A 22,897-nucleotide genomic window follows, 5' to 3' on the forward strand; every position below is an offset into this window, starting at 1 on the left:
AGAGGGTGCCTCAGCTTTCAAATCCATAAACTTTGGGATTTTTTTTTTCAGCAGTCCAAATGAAAAAGAAAGGGAAAATAAAAAAATAAATAAATAAAAACTTTGCATATGACGGATTACAGCTCCAAACCGTAACGTAATCAAGATTTTGAATTACCTGATATACTACAACAAACACTAGAACGTGACTACTATGCCAAAGACATGGCTTGATCAGCTGCGTCCTCCATGTAGTGAGAACAGCCACAAATTATAAAGGATTACAGGTTCCAAGAGCACTATAGAGGACATGTACACGACAAGGTTAATCTGCATGCTGGCAACAGTGATTTTTTCCCCTTCTTGTACATGTGACAATGTTGTACTATACAGGCCCGAAGAGGAAATACGTTCACAGCGAATCTCTTCTTGGGTCTTGAGAAAGCCGGCTTCTACCCTTGAATGCGCACCAGATTTGAGTATTTGTGTGCAAATCTGCAGAGAGTGGGCATCTACAATACACCGAAGATGCTTAAGCATACTGGCTCTCTCTCATCTATTGTCTGCACAGGAGCTGAGCATAGTCACCTTCTGAACTATTGATCAGAAGACGTGGGTGGGAAATTTGAGGAAACTGGTATCTGCTCAAATGTCACGGGCGCAGCACTCTGAGAAGCGCTACACTGTGAGGCTGTGGCTGTCAGGAGGAAGCTGCTGGTGCCTGCAGCTGCTTAGTGGGGCTTTTGACTGCTCCTCATCTGAGCGGGGTAAGGAGCCAAGGAACCTTCGTCTTCAGCCCAGTACCAGCTGTGATTGGGGGGGTGGGGAACAAACGATGTCATCGTGAGGTCACAGTAGCCCACTTTTCTCATGCTCATCCAGCTTCTAGTTCGTGGACCCAAAACATCAGTTACTGCAGCCCTGACAAGCTGGAGATAAGTGTCCGCTGTCATGGACGTCCTCAGAATTATCAGGAAGCGTACAGCTACACAGAGACGCGGACACACTATCTCCCTCATGCATAGATGCATGCACGCACACTCGCACTGTGGCCTTCAGGCACGGGGTGGAAGTGGAGGCATTATGGCTTTTTTGCCCTACAGTCTCTTCCTTAGGACCAGTGATGGGAACCCAGCACTTAAAAATTACAATAAAATTTGAGTAACATCGTCAGGTCTGTCAAACGATGAAACGGTAAGAAAAATCTAGCACATCAAATTATTTCAATTTCAAACGGCAACATTCAAAGCAGCCTAATTATTAGTTCAGCGCACTGTGCATAGAGCCGGTGAGCACTACACATTCCTCTGACACTAATGTATGTTTTACATACAAGCACATGACCTAATACCATTTTTATTTATACAGTTAAAGTTCTGCACATTATGCATTTAAAACTGCACTAGGGCAGGGAAGAGTGGGGCAAAACATTACATTAGGTTATTTAACATGGGTTTTTAGTATGATTGAACAGGTTAAAGCAGAAAATCGCATATGTCTTAAAACATCATCCGTTTTTTATGCTTAACTCGTCAAATTTTAAGATAAGAAAGGCAGGTTAAGTGCTATCACCAATACTGTCAGCTAAAAAACTAAGCCTAGAGCCAAACGTTCATTTCTAGTTAACACTCCTTTTCTGGAGATAACCGTTTACAGTTAAGCTAGACAGATTCAAACACCGTGCAGGACACCTCTTTTTTTTTTTTTTTTTTTTAAATGGGATATTGGAAATAGGACGCCACTCTGTGCTGGACTGGACAACTTGTCTCAGCACTGCACGTATCCCATGTTTTGCCATATTAGTTACAAGGTTTAGTTTGATCTCATCTCCTATTTTTGGCCAGCTTCAACCGAAATAAGCACGAAAGACACGGCTTGCTCGAGCTGATGAATGCAGCACTTGAAGCTATAAATAGAAATGCTGCAAATGGTGATTTATTCCATAAAATAATGTCCATATCCAATCTGCTCACAAAGTAATGAACAACCCTACTGTAAGGCTCAATCGACAATGATCAGACTGAATGCTGAAGTAATCATAGAGCTGCCATTCACTACCAACTGAAAACAAGTGAGAGGAAAAATAAGAACTCAGACAAAAAAAATCACTAAATAAATAACAGCGGAGATATTTAGGAGGCCTAACTGGACTACTGTTAAGAACAACAACAATCAATGTTACTTCCTTTTCCTTTTCAAATATTTTAAAGCAGCTATATACGAGGAAAAAAAATTAGGTCTGATCATAAGTTCTGCCAGCGCATCTTATTCGTAGTTATCTAGCTCAGCTGGCTGGGGGGAGAACATCACAACAAGACTGCCCGGCTAGAATTTTGCATATATGTAGTTTATAATGGAATTTCAATGCAAAATCAATCTGGTTGCAAATTGTGTTGCAATATTTCAATCAGCCACTGAAATTTTCCCACACACACACACACAACAATCCAGGTTGTTCCAAATGACGTCTGTTGCACAAAACCCTGAAAATCATACTTGTGTTTGAACTGTGTGACTACGAAGACTTTAAATTACAATCCAACAACACCGATAACGGTTCTGTCTGAAAGTGGAAGAAATATGATTGAGCAACTTGAGTTCTAAGCAGCTCAGGCTGGTTTTTCACCCACAAGCTACTTCTGCTTTTAATAAGGCCTCAAGAAATCATGCGGCCTAGTACTTGCTTTGAGAAATTTTTTTTAAGTCGATTTTAATTCTTCCCGTGACAGAAACACGCAAAAGAGTGACAGAGGCAGAGGGTGGATTTGCCCTCTATGCCATCAGTAAACCCAACTACGAGCTCTGTCAGACCTCGATGGCACTTGTTTTCTTTACTCATGTATCAGTGAGAATCTCACAGGAAACATGAGGTCAGCAAGTAACCACAAGTTTTTTTCCCCCCTCCATAAACTGCAGCTTTGAGCTGAGCTGAGCCGAAACGCTGCAAAAAGAAGCTGAACACAGGAAAATAAAACTGAACTGTATCAAAAACTAAATCTTGAGATGGATGTTCCAAAACCCATGAAACCCCAAGCAATTCTGGTTAAGCTCCTTGCTCAACTGTTACTGTAACAGTATGGTCTGCTGGAAGGCGACCAAGTCTTTGTTCAACTGTTACAGGTGTGCCATGAATGCAGCAGACCCTACCTGATCACCCCACCTAGCCAAAACACTGCATCTGGAGCAACAAAGCATCTGCCAATAATCAGCTGTGCTGATGCACTTCTAAACTGAGCTTTTGCGTGTTCCTCCTATCCGCTCAGGGGACGCACATCAATCAGAAGCTTTTAACATTAGACAGACCTAGTTTGATTTTTAGGTTGAAGAACTCTGACTGCGGCTTCGTCAACCACAGACAGTCTAGCAGCTCCATTTGCTCCCCATCCACGTCTGAGCTGTCTGTGATAAATCAAGTTATCCAGTCGTTTTGCTGTCTATCAAGGTAAAAATGTAGCCTTAGTCAGGGAGAGCTGGCAAACTGATGCCTCCAAACGTCGTGTAGCTGAACCCCCCCCCCAGTATGGAAAAAAGACGACCCTCGTTTTCTCTCTAAACGCTTTTTTAGCAGGTAACCAACATTTCTATGCAAAGTAGCCAAGTAGCTAGCTTTTCAGTCAGCTGAGCAGCCTGACATCTTGCTCGACACAAAACACATTTCCTGTGTGGGTGAGAACTTTGTGCTTTTCACGGAACTTGCCTTCTGGAAACTAATACTTTCTAAGTCGAGGAAGGCAGCTAAGCCATCCAGAAACGCACTGCTTTACGAGCGAACGTGTTAGCGGCTGAACTAGCCAGCTAATTGTCTTAGCAACTCTGCCATATTGCATCCAGTCAGAAGCCCAGCGCGCAGGCAGGCCACAGGGCTAAAGCTAACTCGGCTAACGGCCGCTAGCTCACGAGGCTGCGGTCGGCTTCCTCTTCACCAGCTCCTTATTCGAATCTCCCCGTTCCACCTTAAATGGTGCAGCAGTTACTTTGAGCCGCCGGAGGCTGCAGCATTTAAGGTGGAACGGGGAAATTCGAACAAGAAGCTGACTTGATCTGGCTTCGTCGCTAACTTAGCTCAGCTAACACGAACGGCTGACTTCCAGCCTTTAAAACCCCGAACCCCACCAGGTAGGTTAGCGTCACGGGCTTCGGCTTACCTTGTCCATAAGTTTCCAACATTTTTCCACGGTCTTTTTGTCCACGGCGCCGGGCTGGTGGTGGGAGTGGTGGAGATGGTGGTGAGGCTGGAAGGCGTCCTTCATCATGCCGATGAGCCCACCGCCTTTCTTCACGTTCCCTGCCATGTTTTGCCTCCACGAAGTCGGACAGAGCGACAGCTCGAGACCCTGGTGCCGAGGCGGGGGGTGGGGGGTGCGGTGGGGGACCGACCACCCTCCCTCCTTCCGTGGTCAAGGGGCTAACGTTACTATGCCTAAAACACCCCCCGATGAGGACAGCGCCCGAGTCGAGCCCGTGGTCGGGGGTGTTGGAGGCGGGAGAGAAAAGCTCTACCGCCGAGAGGCTCCCATTAAATCCCCGCGCCAGCTGCTGCGGACCGCGCCGTCATCGCTCTTTAACGCGGAGGAAACGAGGACGAACGACCGCAGACTTATCGGCTTTGTCGGGGGCGTCACGGTTTCTCGTCAAAGCAGAAGCAGCTGCCTTTTTCACCGACACCCTGCGAGCACCGTTCCCTTTCTTCCTCCCCTCGGCTCTCCTCTGCTCCAATGCGCTGCTCGCGGAGGGAAGTTGGGGCCGAAGTGGAGCAGAGACGCTGCGGAGCTGCGCGGCGCGTCTGTGTTTACTGCACGCAGTGTAAACAATCGACAAGACGGACAACGAGATAAATAAATCTATCAGGGGGAAATAAACGCCGCCTTCTGTGTGTCCCCTCCCGCGTTGGTAGCAGTATTGTTCCTGTTCAGCCCCTTCCGCCTGCGCTCGCTCTCCACTCGGTGAGGAGCGGACTCGTCTCCGCCCACCCAGAACACGCCCTCCGCTCGGAGAGGCCTTCTGGAGCCAGCCCACTGCCTTCACTACACAGCAAAGTATTAGAGAGAAACCTGTTTTAACAAAAGATCTGCACGATTTAATAAACGGCTAAGATGTAAACAAAGTAGTTCAGAGCAGTTTGGTGTGAAACGCTTTGTTACAGAGAAACGTATCAAGTGAGATTTGTTCACAGTGGCGGTGATAGGAACCAGACGTCTGAGGAGTTTAACGCTCTTGAAGCTCCCTCTCAGAAGGTTATCACCTTAAATGGTTATGCATATGCTGCCTGATGTCTGAGGCATTGTTTTACTGTAAATTTTGCCTTAAGCTCAGAAGGCATGTGTAGCTTCACTGGAGGTTTTATAGAGTAAATAAAATGGCTGTATTTGTGTTGTAGACATTGTGATACCTTGGTTCCTATCACCACCACTGTAAAGAAATCAGCATGTAAGATTGGAAAATCAATTTGGGTTAAATTAAATGGAAAATTAATTTGGGTGAAATGCCAAAGAAAATAGATGTGTTTTTAGACCAGCTTTAAACTGTTCTAGAGACTCAGCTGATCGCACATTTAAAGGCAGACTGTTCCAGAGTTTTGGAGTCGCTACAGAAGGTTCTGTCTCCTCTAGACATGAGCCGAGATTTGGGAACAGCTAGGAGGAGCTGATCTGCAGACCTTAGAGCTCTGGTTGGACAATAAGGCTGCAGCAGTTCTGTCAAATATGCCAAACAATTTAAACATTTAAAAACAATCCATCCATCCATCCATCCATCCATCCATCCATCCATCCATCCATTTTCTAAGCCGCTTCTCCCTCAGGGTCGCGGGTAAAAACAATCATTAAAATTTTAAAATGAATTCTAAAAGCAAATGGGAGCCAGTGCAGGGAGTCCAGTACAGGGGTGATGTGCTATCGTTTTCTTGTTGAGGTCAGAAGATGGGCTGCAGCATTTTGAGCATCTGCAGGTGCCGGAGAGCCTTCATCCACACCAATATAGAGGGAGTTGCAGTAGTCCACCCATGATGTAATAAAAGCATGGATAGCTCTCTCAAGCTCTCTCCAAAACAACCAGCGAACCTGTTGAGTTTTTATATGTGATAATGTAATGTTGATAAAGGTAAAATGGTGATATTTTAAAAGTCAGGTTAATTCACTGCTGCTCTGAGACAGCCTACCAAAAACAAGGGGCCTGAAAAAGAGGCTTAATATAAAATTGAGATAAAATCTACTTTTATTTGTCAATTGACCAGACAAAATTTTGCTTGCTGTGTCAATGTGATTTAATTTGTATTCCACCGCCTTTTCACATGACAGTAGTAGCCTAGTTAGAAAACCTAGTTATCAATATGGCTTATTACACTACCACTAATTTGTTTTTGTGCAAACAAATGCTAAACTTTACTTCCCGTAAACATCAGTAGAACTGTTTTTTTTTAGAAATTCAAAAATAAAACTGATGCAGTGACGCAGTATTCCTGTAACACTGCTGTTATTTTCATCTCATGGTAAGATGTGATTATGACCATGTGTTTTACTCTTCTGCACTCATTTGAATGTTGAGGGTAGTGATGCATTTCTACTTCTTTACTTTCCACTCCAGCTGAACTTCATGATCTTCAACCATCTCCTTCGCACAGGTAACTGCAGATAGTACAACCAGATGTATATTACAGTTTTAGGCCCAAAGATTTTGGAATACATTAAGATGAATGTTAAAATGCATGATTATCACGCTAAGTTGAGGGAATAATGTTGCTGAATTGTTTCAGCTGACTAATTTGACCCTAAAACTAAATGTAGTTCTATGTAGTTCTTGTAGCCTGTGAGAGAAAAACATTTCTGCCCTATATTATTACAGAACTATACACTTCACACACACAAACACCAGTGTTCATGTTTGTATTCCACCATAATAAAAGAAGAAAAAACTTAAAAGCTTCTCTAGTGAAGCCAGTGTTCTCTACGGAGCCGTTTCATGCTTAAATGGTTCTTTATGTGGTGAAATGGGTTTTCAGATTGATGGAGAATGTGTTGATTATGGTTATATATTTTGGGTGGGTAGCGCTGTCACCTCACAGCGAGGAGGGCCGGGGTCCTCTCTGTGTGGTGTTTGCATGTTCTCCCTGTGTCTGCGTGGGTTTCCGCCGGGTTCTCCGGTTTCCTCCCACAGTCCAAAGACATGCAGTCAGGCCAATGCTGAATTGCCCCTGTGAGTGACCGTCTGTGTCTGTCTGCCCTGCGATGGCGACCTGTCCAGGGTGTATCCTGCCTTCCGCCCGCTGGGATAGGCTCCAGCACCCCCAACCAACGCCCCCCCCCCCCCCCGTGACCCTGAGGGAGAAGCAGCTTAGAAAATGGAAGGGTTCTATTCAGCACAAAAAAGGGCTCTGCTGTAGTTATGATATCAAGCTTGTAACAATAGCTGAACCCTTTGTGGTGCAACATAGAACCATGTTCAAAAATGTTCTATGTAGAACCATAACACTGTGTTCTATGTAGAACCATATGTAACACATTCTCCATGAATCTTAAGAATCATTTCACCTTGCGAAGAACCATTCACGCATGAAATGGACCTAGACAGAGCTCGTTGTTCTGAATAGAACCATTGTCTTTACTAAAGAACCATCTTTTTAAGTGTGTAAACTGATCTGAAGAATCAGGGAAGCTTCATCGCTTTCCACACATAAAGAGGGGGTGGGAGTGGGGGATGAAGTGGGGAAGCTACAGGTAGGATGACCTGAGAAAAAGCGCAGAGAAGAATCGGAGAGGCCTAACCACTTTCCAGAAGTGGCGCTGCTTTTGAGCTGATCCAGAGCGCAGCTCCAGGAATGTGAGCTCTCGTCCAACAGACTCCTTCACTGCTTTTCATGCGATGGGAAGCGCGTAGCAACGCTGGTACACGCCCACAAAGCGCCCCCAGCCAGTAAGATGATTCCTTAGGAGTGACGTTGCACGGGGGAAACTTGGCTGGCAGGAGTGTGATTGGCTACCGCGTCGCACCCAGCGTAACCTGGCAACCGGAGCGCTTTGCGTGCATTCGAGTCAAGCGCCAGTTCACTTTACCGCAACATGCCACCAAAGAAGCGGACAGGAAAAGCCAAAAAGGCCAAAAAGAGCAAACCTGATCAAGGTGTTTCACTTTATTCCGTGTTATTGTACCCAGTTCGCTTGATATGATATGACGGCACTGTAGCCTAAATGTAACTTAACTGTACAAAGTTTAACTGGCTGTGTTAACAGCAGTGAATGTGACGTGAACTAGTTCTTTGTCTGATGGCGTGGTAACCTGTTCTCGTTTCCCTTTTTCTTACGTGTAGGCAATGAACTTGCTGAGATGTACCGGAGAAGTGTTTTGGACGTGGCTGTCTTAAAAGACCACCTTGGTAAGACAACCCACCCGCCATCACTGGGGTATAACACATACTTAAAAATAACACTATCAGAACTATAAAAAAACTTTTAACAATGTTTTTTCTGTGATTATGTTCTATACAATGATATAAGTTAAGTGATACTTTATTAATCCCGTAACCGGGGAAATTCCACCTCCGCATTTAACCTATCCGTGAAGTGAAACACACATACACACTAGTGAATACACACACACACACACACTAGGGGGCAGTGAGCACACTTGCCCAGAGCGGTGGGCGGCCCTATCCACAGCGCCTGGGGAGCAATTGGGGGTTAGGTGTCTTGCTCGAGGACACCTCAGTCATGGACTGTCAGTGCTGGGGATCGAACCGGCAACCTTCCGGTCACAGGGCCAGTTCCCTGACCTCCAGCCCATTTCTAGCCATTTTATAAGGTATCCACTCATTTTATCAGGCACACTTACCATAGTGACTTTGTAGTGCAGGGGTGGGGAACTGAGGGTTGGAGTCCAGCTGTTTGGTCATCACCCTGCTTTAGCACACAAACCAAACCTGGCAGTTAGCTGATGATCTGAATCAAGTGTGCTTTAGAAACAGGAATCTGGCCCTCCATGAGTGGAGGTCCCCACCCCTGTTGTAGTGTCTTTGGAGCCCCCTTTACCGTGCTCCATCAGAGGCCAGGATCTCTACAGGACCACCACTGAGCAGGGATTATTTGGGTAGTGGGTCATTCATATATATATATATAACATTCACGTTATAATTTAACTACAAATGCAGCACGGGCGTAACGAGCTATGAGGACCCCAAGGTCTGGACCTCGGTAGTTTCAGGTTTTTTTTTTGTCTTTTCTCCCTTCATGAGACTAAATATAGAAAAAGTTATGATAATGCGGTAGTCTACTCAGAGGTACAGCCACAGTATCACAGGCCTACCCAATCTAACGAGGACAGAATATTTATTATGCTGCATTTCTGGAATTAACCCTCCTGTCGTGTTCGGGTCAAATCTGACCGATTTACAACTTAAAACACTCATAAATATTGTGTTTTACATCTGATTGCCTCAAGGCCTTATGATATCCTCCACACTATACACTTGAACATATAAAAGTGACGATCACCTCTTTCATTGAATTTTGAGTGTTTAATCAATCAGCTGTTACACCTGTGGGGTTCCTGGTCAGAAGTGACCGCCATAGGAAATGAATGGGTATCCAGACTATATTCATCCATCAGACAGAGAACATCCTCATACACCCCCCCCCCAGCTCACTCACTCTATTTGTATTTTCACTGCAGTTATTTTATGTCTAATTCTATGAATTCAGGTTAAACACTACTTTGAGACGTTGTTCACAGATAAAGAATGTTGAAGAAAAATATGGTGGTGAAAAATGGTTTTTGTGCTAATTTAAGAGCAGTTAAAACAGCCCGGTCAATCCGGGGGCAGGAGGTGAAGAGGACAGGAGGGTTAAGGAAATCTGATTTGTGTTCTGTGAGCGCTGTCACTGTATTGTGGCCAGTCAAAATCTTCCAAGCTTTGCCTTATTTTCCTCAACCCTCCAATAAATGCTTAGCAACCATTGCAGCCCGCAGTTACTTCAGTCCATTAGCAGCGCCTGTCATGTTCATGCCTAGCATTAGGATGCAGAGATCCTCAGAAGTTTCTGAAGGGTTTCATGAGGTTCAATGAGGAAAAAGTGATGAAACTACACAGTGAGAGGTTCTACGGCAGCCGTGGTTCAGCCATAGACTAAACTACCTGTTCTCTTCATCTCTGTACGTGACGCTAGGCTGCCCTGAGTATATTTGACTTCTTGAGATAATATTATCTTTGTCCAGTTTAAATGGATAAATAGAGTTGCTTTGCTAAGAGATGTAAATGGACAAGTCAAGGCAGACGGAAGGAAAATACACACTGTAAAAAGAGATGTGTTGAAAGCACACGTTCTGTCTCTAACTAGACACATCAGTGTATTTGGTTCAAGACGACACATTTTGTGTTACTTTTAACAAAGAAGGTGTTAAATCAGAAAACAATATGACACAAAGCGTCAGACACAAGTCAGCGTGCTGTTAAACGCATCACTATTTAGAGTGAGGCAGACCTTTACACAAAAAATGTCCATTTGCAAGACTTTTGCTGATGTTAAAGGGGAACACCACTGATTCTTCAAAATTTCTGCAATGTAAACAAAAAATTTAGAGCGGTTTGCTGGGAAATGCTTTGTTCTAGAGAAATGAACAGAACCGTTCACAGTGAAGGTGGCAAGAACCAGACGTCCACCTCTAAAAGCTGTAAATGTATGTGGCTGCCTGACATATGAGACATTGTTTAACGCTAGTTTTTGGACGTTTTGACCTAAAATGTACTGTAATTCATCTGTTCATGGTGGAGGGATACATCAAAGGTGTTCTAAGGCAAAACAGTCCTCATCGAAAAGTTTTTTCTACCACTATTTTACTATCGCGATTGCGACCCTATCTGGATTAAGTGGTTAACGACGTTGATGATGATGATGATGATATTTTACTATCATCAACATTACATATAAAAAAACCTCAGAAGACAAGTGTAGGCTCACTGATGGATTTGGATAGTGAATAAAATGGCTATGTTTGTGTAAAAGACCCTGGTCCCCATCACCACCACTGTAAAGCAATCAGAATTTCTCGACGAATGAATCCTTTCTCATCAAACCCCTCTGAATAATCCACTTATCTCAACCACGGAATTAGGCAGACACTTTGAATAAAAATAGTTGGACTTCCCCTTCAAGAGGTAGAAGATGATGTCAGACAGGCTCTGAGATCATTGCCCAAAAAAGAAAGTTACAGGATTTGACGACATTGCCATGGAAATATTTCAAGATACTGGAGAAGATTTGGTTAACGTGTTGCCCAAATTACGTCAATGAATCTGGAGAACCACTCAATGGCCAGCAGAGAGGAAGAGGTCAGTTTATATGCCAATACCAAAGAGAGGAGACATGAAAGAGTGGGCACCATTTCCACTTGCACAATTTCTCTATTATCACATATACGTAAAATTACACCCACAAGCATTCACCACAGACCAGAGCCAAAAGAGAACTACTAGGTGTGCAAATGGATTTCAGGAAGAGCAGAGACATGATATTAGATCACTGATGTATGCTGGGTAATTGAAAAGGCCAAGGAATTCAAAAAAGAAGTCAGCATGTGTTTCATTGGCTACAGCAAAGCCTCCGACTGCCTTATGTAAAATTATAGAACGTCCTGAGGAAAATGACTCCAGCAGAGTATTAGCATCTCATTGCTCTAATGAGGAACCTCTGCACTGAGCAACAAGCCACAGTCATGAGAGAAAATTGACAGAGTGGCACCACGTTGGTAATGGAATACCGTTACGTCTCCTAGGGGTAAGGCGCACAGAAAAGAAACAAGACTGTCCACCCAGACGCCAAACCAAAACAAAAAAACGAAATAAGAAATATTAAAAAACACATCAAATAGGGGTTTGACAGTTTATTCGATGCTTTACACTTTCCTTCTGTCATCGAACTTATTCTCAACCAACCACTGAAACAAATAGCAAAACAAGGGAAGCATAACTTCAGGGAGACCCAAGGCCCAAAACAACAAACAAAGAACCTAATAACAATAAAAAAAATATGACTAACTTACCTAACAAAAGAAAAGAAAAAGAAACTACAGAAACACTACGCCCACTACACTACCCATAAAGTCCAACAGGTCAAACAGAAAGGGCAGGCCACCCCGATGTTTCCTTTCTAAAAAAAGAAACAAAACTACCATAATATCTTTACTGGCCCACAGAAACCTGTAGGACAGTAAATGAAGAAAAAACTGGTCTGTCGACTGGCGGGCAGCCCGTGCGAGGCCAAATAAGAAAAACGCTCCATATTGCGTCAACATCAAAGGCTTTTTATAACCGGTGCCAAAGGGAACAGCCAATCATCCACTGGGAAAACCGAGACGTCAGTCACACAGCATCAAGGTCCACCTAAGAACACTTGGAGGGAAAGGGAGAGAAAAGGGAACATCCAAACACAGGACCTAACAAATACAACAAGGGTGCAGACTATCAGCATATATTTTCAACCTATGTAGTGATCATATACTGAGAGCGAAACAAAGCTTATAACAATGGGAAACACCACTTGCTTTACCGTTGATGGTGAAGATGTAGAAGTGGTGGAGAGCGTTTTCCTGCTTAAATCAATGACTAACAACAAATGGTCTCTATTTTGCAGAACAAGGATGATGAAGTTTGAACATATCTTTAAATGTAATGACGTGTCTCTAGAAACAAAGACCAGAATGATCCAGGCTGTGGTCTTTGTGATCCTTCACCAGATCAAGTCTCACCCCTCACTCGCAACCCACATAACCAAGTTGAAGTGCTTCTATTTTGGACGTTTCATGAGAAGGACCAATTCATTGGAAATGCCATTCATGCTTAGAACAGCTGGAGGTAAAAGAGAAAAGGGACGGCCAGCAGCAAGATTGATGGAGACAAACAGAGGAATCATGAACAAGCCATTAAAAAGCTTAACGACCCAAACAGCCATATGGTCGTCAGAAGCTTAAACAGACATTTTGAGTTTGACATTTAGCAGTAAAATAGATGGAAAAAGTTGGGGAAACGTCTAAATTGCCTGAGGATGTTTAGTAATTTAAAACCTAATGGGAAAACCTTTGCTCTTGTACAATCAGAAGGCTGTATGACTGTTTGTAGAATATGAAATGGGGATGGAGGGTGATAGCGGCTACATGCGTCATGTGAAGTCTCAAACAATTCAAAGGTTTTTCCTTCATCATGCATTGGGCAGTGACCTCAGTACACAGGTAAATAAGGGCCCATGAACTAGCCTTCCAGTCTGGTATCATCTGTGCGGTACAGCGTTCAGCATGCCTCACACAGTGTGCTGTAATAACAGGACAAAATAAGCTACGCCTTAAGTACTTTTCAATCTCATAAAATGAACAGAATCATATGCGTTATTGCTGTTCTCACAAGCGCTCAATGCTTATCGCTTAGCTCTGAGGACGGACGCGGCACGGCAGGCGATGTCAGTGAGAGATGATTTGAAGTGCCAGATAAGAGACTTGAAGCAGGTGCTTTCTCAAGAGAAACTAGACACAAAGGATATCACTGCAGGTCTGTAACTTTTATGTTATTACTTTTTTTCCAAATATATTTTTAAATACTTATCTATCTGCTCTTGGCCTGTATGGATTAGCAAATCAGACTGTAGCCTACCTTCTTCTTCTTCTTTCCGCTGCTCCCTTTAGGGGTCGCCACAGCGGATCATCTGCCTCCATCTTGCCCTATCCACTGCCTCCTCTACTTTCACACCAACCATCTCCATGTCCACCTTCACTACATCCATAAACCTTCTCTGAGGTCTACCTCTTCTCCTTCTACCCGGCAGCTCCATCTCCAACATTCTTTGCCCAATATATCCACTATTCCTCCTCAACACATGTCCAAACCATCTCAACCTGGCCTCTCTGGCTTTATCTCCAAACTGCTCCACCTTCACTGTCCCTCTGATCTGCTCATTTCTAATCTTGTCCATCCTTGTCACTCCCAACGAAAGCATCTCAGCATCTTCATCTCCGCCACCTCCAGCTCAGCCTCCTGTCTCCAAACCATCCATCATAGCAGGGACTGTAGCCTACCTATGCCTAAATAATGTTTTTGTACAGGATTTAAGGTATTATTTTCTTTCGTTCTTTTTCTTCTTTGCTTTCCTCATCAGATCTGAACCGTCAGTATAAATCCTTACAAATGGACCTGGAAGCTAAAGTAAAACAGTTAGAATCCAGTGTGTCGATGCTTCAGAAACAGCTTGGTGAGTCCAGCTACTGACACACACACTATTCTAAACAATGAACACTCTTTTTATATCACTCTTATGCTGTCAGAAAAAAAATTATTGTCCACATAAATTTTAGCCCCCCAAACTACAAGCAATGTAAAGGTACATTCAAAGATACAACATGGTCCTTATGGGGGAATTCCACCCAGTTTTCACAATTTCTGCATAATGCATATATTGAGTCATTGGGAGTGGTTTGATGTGAAATAGTTTGTAGAGAAAGTTACGGTGGTGGTGATAGGGGTTGTGATGTCTAGCCATTTTATTTTACTATGCAAAATGACCAGTGAACTTACATGTGTCTTTAATATTTTTTATGTGATGTTGACAGTCGTTTTTTGGGCACTATTTTTCCTCACAATGCCCTGCTCAGATCTGTAGGCCATTAATGGATTTAAAGAAATACATTGTAACCCAAAAGCCTATGCTAGAACTATCATAAAACAATGTCTCAGACTTGGTCAGCATATTGATAACCATTTAATTCTGTGAGGAAATCATTAAACTGTTTACATCTTCACCACTATATTACTGAGAACTTTTGTAAATTTGGTGGAATTCCCCTTTGAGGTCCAGTCGTGTACCTTAATGGAGTTTTAAAAGTACACCACATTCAATTTCCCAGGGCACAAAGCGTATAGCTTTTTGTGATGTAACATTTTAGGTATTAAAATAAATAGCTTGAAATCTGAAATCAAGACAGGGTGTATAGAGTCAGTGCAATGTAAAAATATAACTGCAATGGATTATGTTTCTACAACAACTACCCTTGGAAAAAAAGGGTTATATGAAGTAACAAAAATAGCAACAATGAAATGCTTGAAGCAACAATGAAACGCTTCTTGGTCCTGTATAGAAACATTTATAAAAGTTCTTTAAAGAGCCACTTACAACAGTTTTCCCATCACTGTCATGGTCCTATATATATACAACTGTTGCCTTTGCTGAAGAACCCTTGAAGATCCCCTTTTTAGGGCAGCAGATGTAGAATGTGAATCTAATATCATGATGTGTCTTATTACCAAAGGCACATAGGAAAGGGTCCCAGCACTGTTGTTCTGTGGAGGAATAACTTTTGTGTTGGTGAACCGAAACGTGTTCATTCTCAATTTTGGATGAATATGGTAATAACACAGAGCACAAAACAGAAAAAATAGCTGCTAGTGCTACAACCAGACTGCTTTGGTGAATCTGGTTTAGCAGTCGTGGTCTACAGAGAAACCAGAAGGAATCTCTGAAGCTGCGTCAGGAACTAGAACAACACGTCTCAACAGTCTAGGTAATACAGGTCATTTTTGTTGGGGGCAGCCGTGGGCTGGAGGTTAGGGAACCAGCCCTGTGACCGGAAGGTTGCCGGTTTGATCCCCTTGGCTGACAGTCTGTGACTGAAGTGCCCTTGAGCAAGGCACCTAACCCCGAGTTGCTCCCCGGGCGCTGTGGATAGGGCTGCCCACTGCTCCGGGCAAGTGTGCTCACTGCCCCCTAGTGTGCGCATTCACTAGTACGCATGTATGTGGGTGTTTCACTGCACGGATGGGTTAAATGCAGAGGTCTAATTTCACAGTGTGCAAACACAGAGACAAATGGTTGGGGAAAAAAGAGCAAACACAGTGAGTCATCATTTTATAGTCTGATCTACAGTATCATTCCCCAGCCCTCAGATGTTAATCACTCAAAGCATGTGAATGTGACTTTAATGAAGACACCTTAAAGGGCTGACATCCAGTGTTTATGTTTTCATAAATTATGAAAACAACCATAATTTATTTTTACATGACCATTTTCCAACCTCTGATTATTCCTTTGATTTTTGAGGAATAGTTCATTTAGACAGAAACACATAATTTGCCATTTACCCCAAATGCAGTCAATGAGCCAAGACATATTTGGCAACCAAGCTTCTTTAGTTTTGCTTCTTTAGTTTAGAACTAAGGCTGATAGGCTAATTTTGCTAACACTGGAGGTAAATAGTCACCAAAACCATTTCCAGTTTAAACATGTTGATAGAAGTTTTGGGCACGTATTTCTGGAAACGATTAGGGCGACTATTGACATCTAGTGTTTGTTAGCAATGTTATCCATGTAGCTTTAATTCTTACCCGAAGAAAATACATTTTGGCAGTAAGCATGGTTTGGTTGATCGGCTATGTTTGGGGCAAGTGGAAAATCATTCAGATTCAATTTTTTGCTAAACTATTATTTCAACCAACTTGTTTTCATTGCTATGCCTTTAAGTCTGATCTCATGTTTTGATTGGCTGTCATTTTAAATCTGCCCCATTCAAAAAGCAGTCCAGGCTGAAACACTGCTTATAATTTAACCATAAATGGGAGGGGCCAAACTGCTGCAGGCTGAGTAGACCTGTTCATTTTTGTAAAATAAATTAAAAAAAAAACCCAATTCATTCACAAAGCAAGGCGTTTTCGCAGCTTTGCTTACATACATGGATGCTTAGGACTGTGGAGTGAATGGTATGTTTCAAAAGTTTAAAAGTGTTTACATCATTTTCACAATGGGGGCTCTTTAAGTCTGCAAAAACAGTTAAGAAGTACAGTATCAGATGGTTAGGTCACCAGGCTACTTCTGTTTATGGGCTATGGCCAGCAGCAGGCCTTATGGTAGCCCTTAACAAGCTAGTGATTAGGGGAGATGTGAAGAGGTACTTAGTGCTCCTTTAAGACTCTTCTTGCTTGTTCAGTGCATGTCTTGTGCAGCACAGTCCATTAAATAATCCTCTCTTCCTAACATCTAGTGCTCTAACTGTACTGTGTGTGATTAGATCAGTGTCAGGGTGATTTAAAGACAGAAAGAGAGTGGCGAGCCCGAATGGAGGAGGAAAAAGATGCCCAGATCGCTGACCTGCAAAGCAAGCTGGACAGTATGGAGACGGAATACGAGAAAATCCTACATGTAAGTAAACACTGGCAAACATCAGAGCACCGACGCAGGGTACAGAATGAAGAATTACTGTACTCTGAGCTTCTGTTTGAAAGTCTTGATGGATGATGTATTTTAAATCTATTATTTTCCTACAGCACACCTTCCACTGTTACTCAGTGGAATGTCAAACTCAAAGAAATAATGATCTCCCCCACTGACATAACATATAACTGACATAATGGTATGACAATGTCAAAATGATTGACAGCCACATTATTCATCTTAGCGGTCCAGAAGCGCAGTTTTATGCATCTTTTGTTGTACTTGGTATTGAAATGAAGACTATGAAAAAGCATTGTTCCCTTTTACGAGCACCTACCAATTACTTTCATTGACTTTTATACAGGGCTGTTTGGACAGTTTGCTCTCACATTTAGCTGTGGCTCGGAGACAGTGGGAGGATGAGAGCTCGGATGTTCATCAGGAGTTCAAGGACATGCTCACTGGGCTCGGGTTAAACCCACTATACATATAAGGCAGACCCTAGTATAACCCTAACCCTAACCCTAACCCTAACCCTAACCCTAACCCTAACAGTGGTTTTAAGATCTAACTGTGTACCTTAAATACATTTTTCCCAGTGTAAAAGTACATATTTGTACCATATCATAACCTAATGTTTTGAAACAGAGCAATAAAATAAAAGGCCTGGAGACGGGGTGTGTGGAGTCAATACAAGTCAGAAAATATCATTTCAATGGATTATGGTACAGTTATGTTTCCTGACTAAAGCTACTGAGATGTACCCTTGAGTGTGACACCCCCGTGCCCCAGTGACAGTTTCATACCCTTTTTCTGAAAGTGTACAGCTCAAAAGTTACGTGAGGATTAATTAGGGCTGTCATAATTATTCAATTTATAAAAAACCTGTATAATTCAATGGTTGAGATGTAAAGAAACTCATCAGACTGTTTTGATGTAAAAATTTAGAGAAACTTATGGACTCTATGTCACAGTAGTAATAAGAACCAGGGTTTTCAATGTGTACAACACAAAAATACTGCATATACACTCACCAGCCACTTTATTAGGTACAGTAAAAGGTTGGACCCCCTTTTCCCTTCAGAACTGCCTTAATTCATCGTGGCAGACTTTCAACAAGGTGTTGGAAACGTTCCTCAGAGATCCTGGTTGGTTATTTGAGTTACTGGATTTGACATCCTCTGAACTCTCACATCAACAAGGCATGTCCACACAACTGACCACTCACTGGATATTTCCTCTTTTTCGGATCGTTCTCAGATGGTTGTGTGTGAAAATCCCAGTAGATCAGCAGTTTCTGAAATACTCAGACCAGCCCGTCTGGCACCAACATCCACGCCACGTTCAAAGTCATTGAAATCCCCTTTCTTCCCCGTTCTGATGCTCGGTCAGCACTTCAGCAAGTTGTTTTGACCACCTTTACATGCCTAAATGCATTGAGCTGCAGCCGTGTGATTGGCTGATCAGCTATTTGTGTTAACAAGCAACTGAACCTAATAAAGTGGCTGGTGAGTGCATTAAAACTCAACTCATGAGGACGTGTTTGTTCACTGGTCAAGTTTGATAGTAAATAAAATGGCTATATTTGTGTTGTAGATATCGAGACCCCTGGTTCCTTTTATGACCACTGTAAAGAAATGCCTCTAATAGCTGCATCACAGAAGGCTACGCTGTAACATGTTAATGTAAACTCTGCCTGATACCAGTGACATTGTGTTATGATACCTTTGTATGAAAACTTTTTTTAAACACATTTATGATGGAGAAGTTAATTTTTGGGATAGGACTATTTAAAGCACTATTTTACCATTATCATCATCAGTTTTCTGATAGGCTTCCATCTTCTCTTTCCAAATCTTTCCAAGATAAAAGTATTTTGGAATCAGTAAAAGGCTAGATGTGTTTGGTATTGTTCAGTTAAGCCCATTTGTATTGTTTGGAGGTACTGCAAGTGCTTAAGTCATCAAACTCATCTGTAATTATGATATTAATATTGTCACAACAGTTTAACATCCTTTCTAGCGTCTCTGGTGTGCTCGTCTTCCAGGCCAGTAACTTTAGTACCTTAAGAAGTTTCAGTGTCTGGAAATTTTGCCACAAAAGTGTGATATAGAATATCTACAGTGTGGTTATTGTTGACACCAGTCCTGTGATGCAAAGTTGAAGAAACAGTCTGTTAAATAGATATTCACTGACAGGCGACACCATCATGAGAAAGCTGTATGGTATAATTATCATTGGTAATGTTTTATTAATTTTATCTTATGCAACCTTTAGAAATATCATGTTTGATCAGTAGATTAGCAATGCCATCTTAAGTAGCTATTTTACATGGATGTGACTGATGAAGAACAGCCGAGTTGATGTAAAACTGGTGATTAAAAAGATCAGTACATAATTTGGGCAGGTGAAGTTTAGCTTTATCAGCTTGTTTAATTAATTGTAGTGTGATGTATATGGATCTGTGTATATAGTTTTATATATTTGTTATTTTATAGTATATTTTGTATGTTCTGCAAAATTCAATCTTTGGATTTCAAGCCAGGATGTTTGGTAACTAAACTAAACTAAACTAAACTAAACTAAACTAAACAGGCATCATAAGTACAACCCCATTTCCCCAAAACAAATTGCAATGATGCACTAACCCTAGTGCAGATCATTTAACCCCTATATTTCATTGTAAATACTACAAAGACAACATATCAAATGTTGAAGCTGAGAAATGTAGTTTTTTTTTTTAATATATGCCCATTTTGAATTTGATTCCAACATGTTCCAAAAAATCTGGTAAAGTTGTGTAATAAAAAAACACCTGCTGGTTAATTGGCAACAGGTCAGTAACATGATATGGGTATAAATGAACATCCCAGAGAGGCTGAACCTTTCAGAAGTAAAGATGAGGAAGGGTTCACCACTCAAGACTGCACACTCAAATTCAGGAATAACGTTTCTCAATATAAAATTGCAAAGACGTTTTGCTTTTCATCATCTACTGTACTTAATATCATTAAATGATTCAGAGAATCTGGAGAAATCTCTGTATGTAAGGGACAAGGCCAAAAGCCAGTATTTGCTGGCCATGATTTTTGCACCCTCATGGACTCAGGAGTACTTCTGAAAAATTCTGTCTGTGAAAACAGTTCATCACTGCATCCACAAATGCAAGTTAAAACTCTTAAACGCAAAGAAGAAATTGTACATAAACAGGATCCAGAAACGCTGCTGCCTTCTCTGATGATGCCAGACCTGTCAAACCTGCATGTCTTGAAGCAGCAATGTTCCAAATAAGAAGAATCTGGTTGCTAAACTGACCTGCCTGCAGTCCAGACTTGGCGCATTAGAAAATGAACATGAATGAGACAAAGGAGCTCCTGAACTGATGAGCAGCTGAAATCCTGTATCAAACAAGATGGGAAACATTTCACCTTCAGAGCTACAGCACCTGGTCTTCTCAGTTCCCAAACACTTACAGAGTGTTGTTAAAAGAAGAGGTGATGAAACCCAGCGGTAAACATGTCCCTGTCCCAACTTTTTTGTAACATGTTGTAAAAACTGCAATGAGTAATGCTGATGCTTAGCCTTAATCTCTGGTCCAGAATATTCTGCCTCTTGGAAGTGCAGATCAGTTTGAAGCCTGTAGGTGTCTCTGTTGGTTTACTTTTATTTCCCCTCTCCACCTATGCTGAGCATCCATCCGCTTGACACCCAGAACTTTATTCCATCATTTTGAATAACTGCTAATAAAAAGTTACATAAAAAAGCGAAACCCTTTTTTTCATTGTTTTTTTTACCAGCACATTTAAAGACATGCAGCAAGCTCAGTGGTTTTCATGTTTCATGTTTCATGTCTAGTGTAATGTAATTTGCTAATTTCTGGATAGTGGTGGCTGTTTGGATGAATGTAAAGAGAAAAACAACACACATGCTCCTCACACGCGGTGGAATACAGTACATTTAATTTTGCCTATGGACCAACTTCTAACAACCCCTAAACTCTAAAGCTACAGACAAAAGCTAAGCTGCAGTCTAGACGGGTTGCATTTCTAGATGCCCGCATCATCGAAAGCTGTTCCAATCAGAAGGATCCGTCAAGTGAAACCGAGAAATCCAGTCTACGTTCGGACAATTTTACTTTGCCTATGCTAAGCTGAAGATCAAGTTCAAGAGAATTGCTAGTGCATCCCCAGAATTTTGTGCAAGTGTGAATTTGAATAAGCCAGTGTTTCTCAACCCTGGTCCTGGAGGCCTGCTGCCCTGCACAGTTTGTACCTTTCCTGCTTCAACACACCCCCTTTAACCCCATAATGGGCTGTTATTGAGTTCATAAATTGGATCAGGTGTGCTGTAAAACAGTAATAACTATATTTCAGTAGACCTACAGAAACAGAGGCCTAATCCAACAGTGTGTTCCTTTTCAAATCAGTTTAGCTCAATTTATGTGCCAGCTTTTTAAAATATTAAGGGTTATCAAAAATCAGTCAGTGTTTATCAGTGGTGGACAAAGTTCACAAATCATGTACTTGAGTTAGAGATACTCAAGATAAAATATTCCTCCAGTAAAAGTAGAAGTTCCTCCCTTTAGACCTCCACTTGAGTAAAAGTACTAAAGTATTTACCTTCAAATGTACTTAAGTATAAAGTAAAAGTACTAAAAGAGTAATTCTGGCTCTGATGTCCTGTTATCATTTTTATAACCAGACTGGCTTCATGAACTCATTTCAGGTGAAAGTCCTCCAGCGTCTCTCTTGGTAAACCAGTCTTTTAATAGAACGTCATTAATTAGTGACGCTGACGTCTATTAAAATGATCAGAAGCACAAAACACTGAAGGTAAACAGTTTCCATCAGGGAGAACCGAGTGGCTCTGAAATCACTTTTTACACACAAGCAAAGTTTCAGTTTCAGATTTATTTACAACTTAGTTCCAAGTTTAAGTTGAATAAAAACTGGCTTTAAACTCAGGATCACAGATGAGCTCCTTTACTATGTTGATCTGTAGGCCTCTGTTCATAAACATAAACCAGCCCAAACTAATTTACTATAAAATGAAAGTGTTTGTATGAATTCAGAAATAAAGAAATGCGCCAGTCTCGACTGCATATGTGGACATATTTCTATATTGTGGTCTATTTACACAAAGTTAGGTTAGTTCATCATTTATAGACTCATGTGCTCCCAAATTTTACGCTGCTGCGCTGACGTTGAACCGCGTGCTGCACTGGGTCGGTATGACCAACAGGTCAAAACCAGCTCAGAACAAAGTGACCGCTGTGCCCTGATTGGTGCTCTGGCTTTGCGCTTCTTTTGTTTTGACATGTTACATTTTTATACACACAGAAACCAAAAGGAACGACAGATTTCTCAAAATGTAGGAGGAAAAAGTCGGATATTAGACTCTGAAATGTAGTGGAGTGAAAGGAAAAAGTCACCCAGAATGGAAAAACTTCAGTAAAATACAGATACAGAAAAAAAACTACTTAAGTACAGAAACTAATTACATTTACTTCGTTACTGTCCACCACTGGTGTTTATATGAAGGGCTAGTAATACATAGCCCATTAGAGAGTCAAAGCTAATGATAAAAGTGTTATGCAGATAGTACAACATGTTTAAAAAAAGGCCAGTAAACTATACAGTAAAATATAAACATTATGTGGTATGTGTACATTCTCTGTGTGTAAATAAAATATGTAGTTTGCTGTTTCTTAGCTTTTCTATTTAAGAGGGCATTGATTTAATGCAGCG

The 22,897-nt window shown here is 41.8% G+C and overlaps 2 protein-coding genes across 6 annotated transcripts in view; one reads left to right on the top strand and one right to left on the bottom strand.

Annotated features, from left to right (window-relative positions):
• The window catches only part of cbl (Cbl proto-oncogene, E3 ubiquitin protein ligase), a 49,868-nt gene extending 45,597 nt beyond the window's left edge, over positions 1-4,271 (bottom strand). For both annotated transcript variants that reach the window (XM_017718638.2, XM_017718639.2), the window contains exon 1: positions 4,125-4,271. In XM_017718638.2, coding sequence (XP_017574127.1) covers positions 4,125-4,271 — 147 coding nt within the window. The remainder of the gene's footprint in view (positions 1-4,124) is intronic.
• On the top strand, positions 877-17,756 carry ccdc153 (coiled-coil domain containing 153). 4 transcript variants are annotated; one of them, XM_017718641.2, is made up of 7 exons: positions 877-1,173; positions 6,562-6,598; positions 8,282-8,347; positions 13,385-13,504; positions 14,109-14,201; positions 17,008-17,138; positions 17,515-17,756. In XM_017718641.2, the coding sequence occupies exons 2-7, from the start codon at positions 6,571-6,573 to the stop codon at positions 17,641-17,643; spliced, it is 567 nt and encodes a 188-aa protein (XP_017574130.1). In that variant the 5' UTR covers positions 877-1,173; positions 6,562-6,570; the 3' UTR covers positions 17,644-17,756. The 4 variants fall into 4 exon arrangements, with proteins under 4 accessions (XP_017574130.1, XP_037402485.1, XP_037402484.1 ...); XM_037546587.1 differs by lacking the exon at positions 877-1,173 and adding an exon at positions 4,565-4,922; XM_037546588.1 differs by lacking the exons at positions 877-1,173; positions 6,562-6,598 and adding an exon at positions 3,974-4,095.
• Positions 17,757-22,897: the final 5,141 nt, after the last annotated feature.

The sequence above is a fragment of the Pygocentrus nattereri genome, chromosome 17 (assembly GCF_015220715.1).
Source record: "Pygocentrus nattereri isolate fPygNat1 chromosome 17, fPygNat1.pri, whole genome shotgun sequence".
NCBI lineage: Eukaryota > Metazoa > Chordata > Actinopteri > Characiformes > Serrasalmidae > Pygocentrus > Pygocentrus nattereri.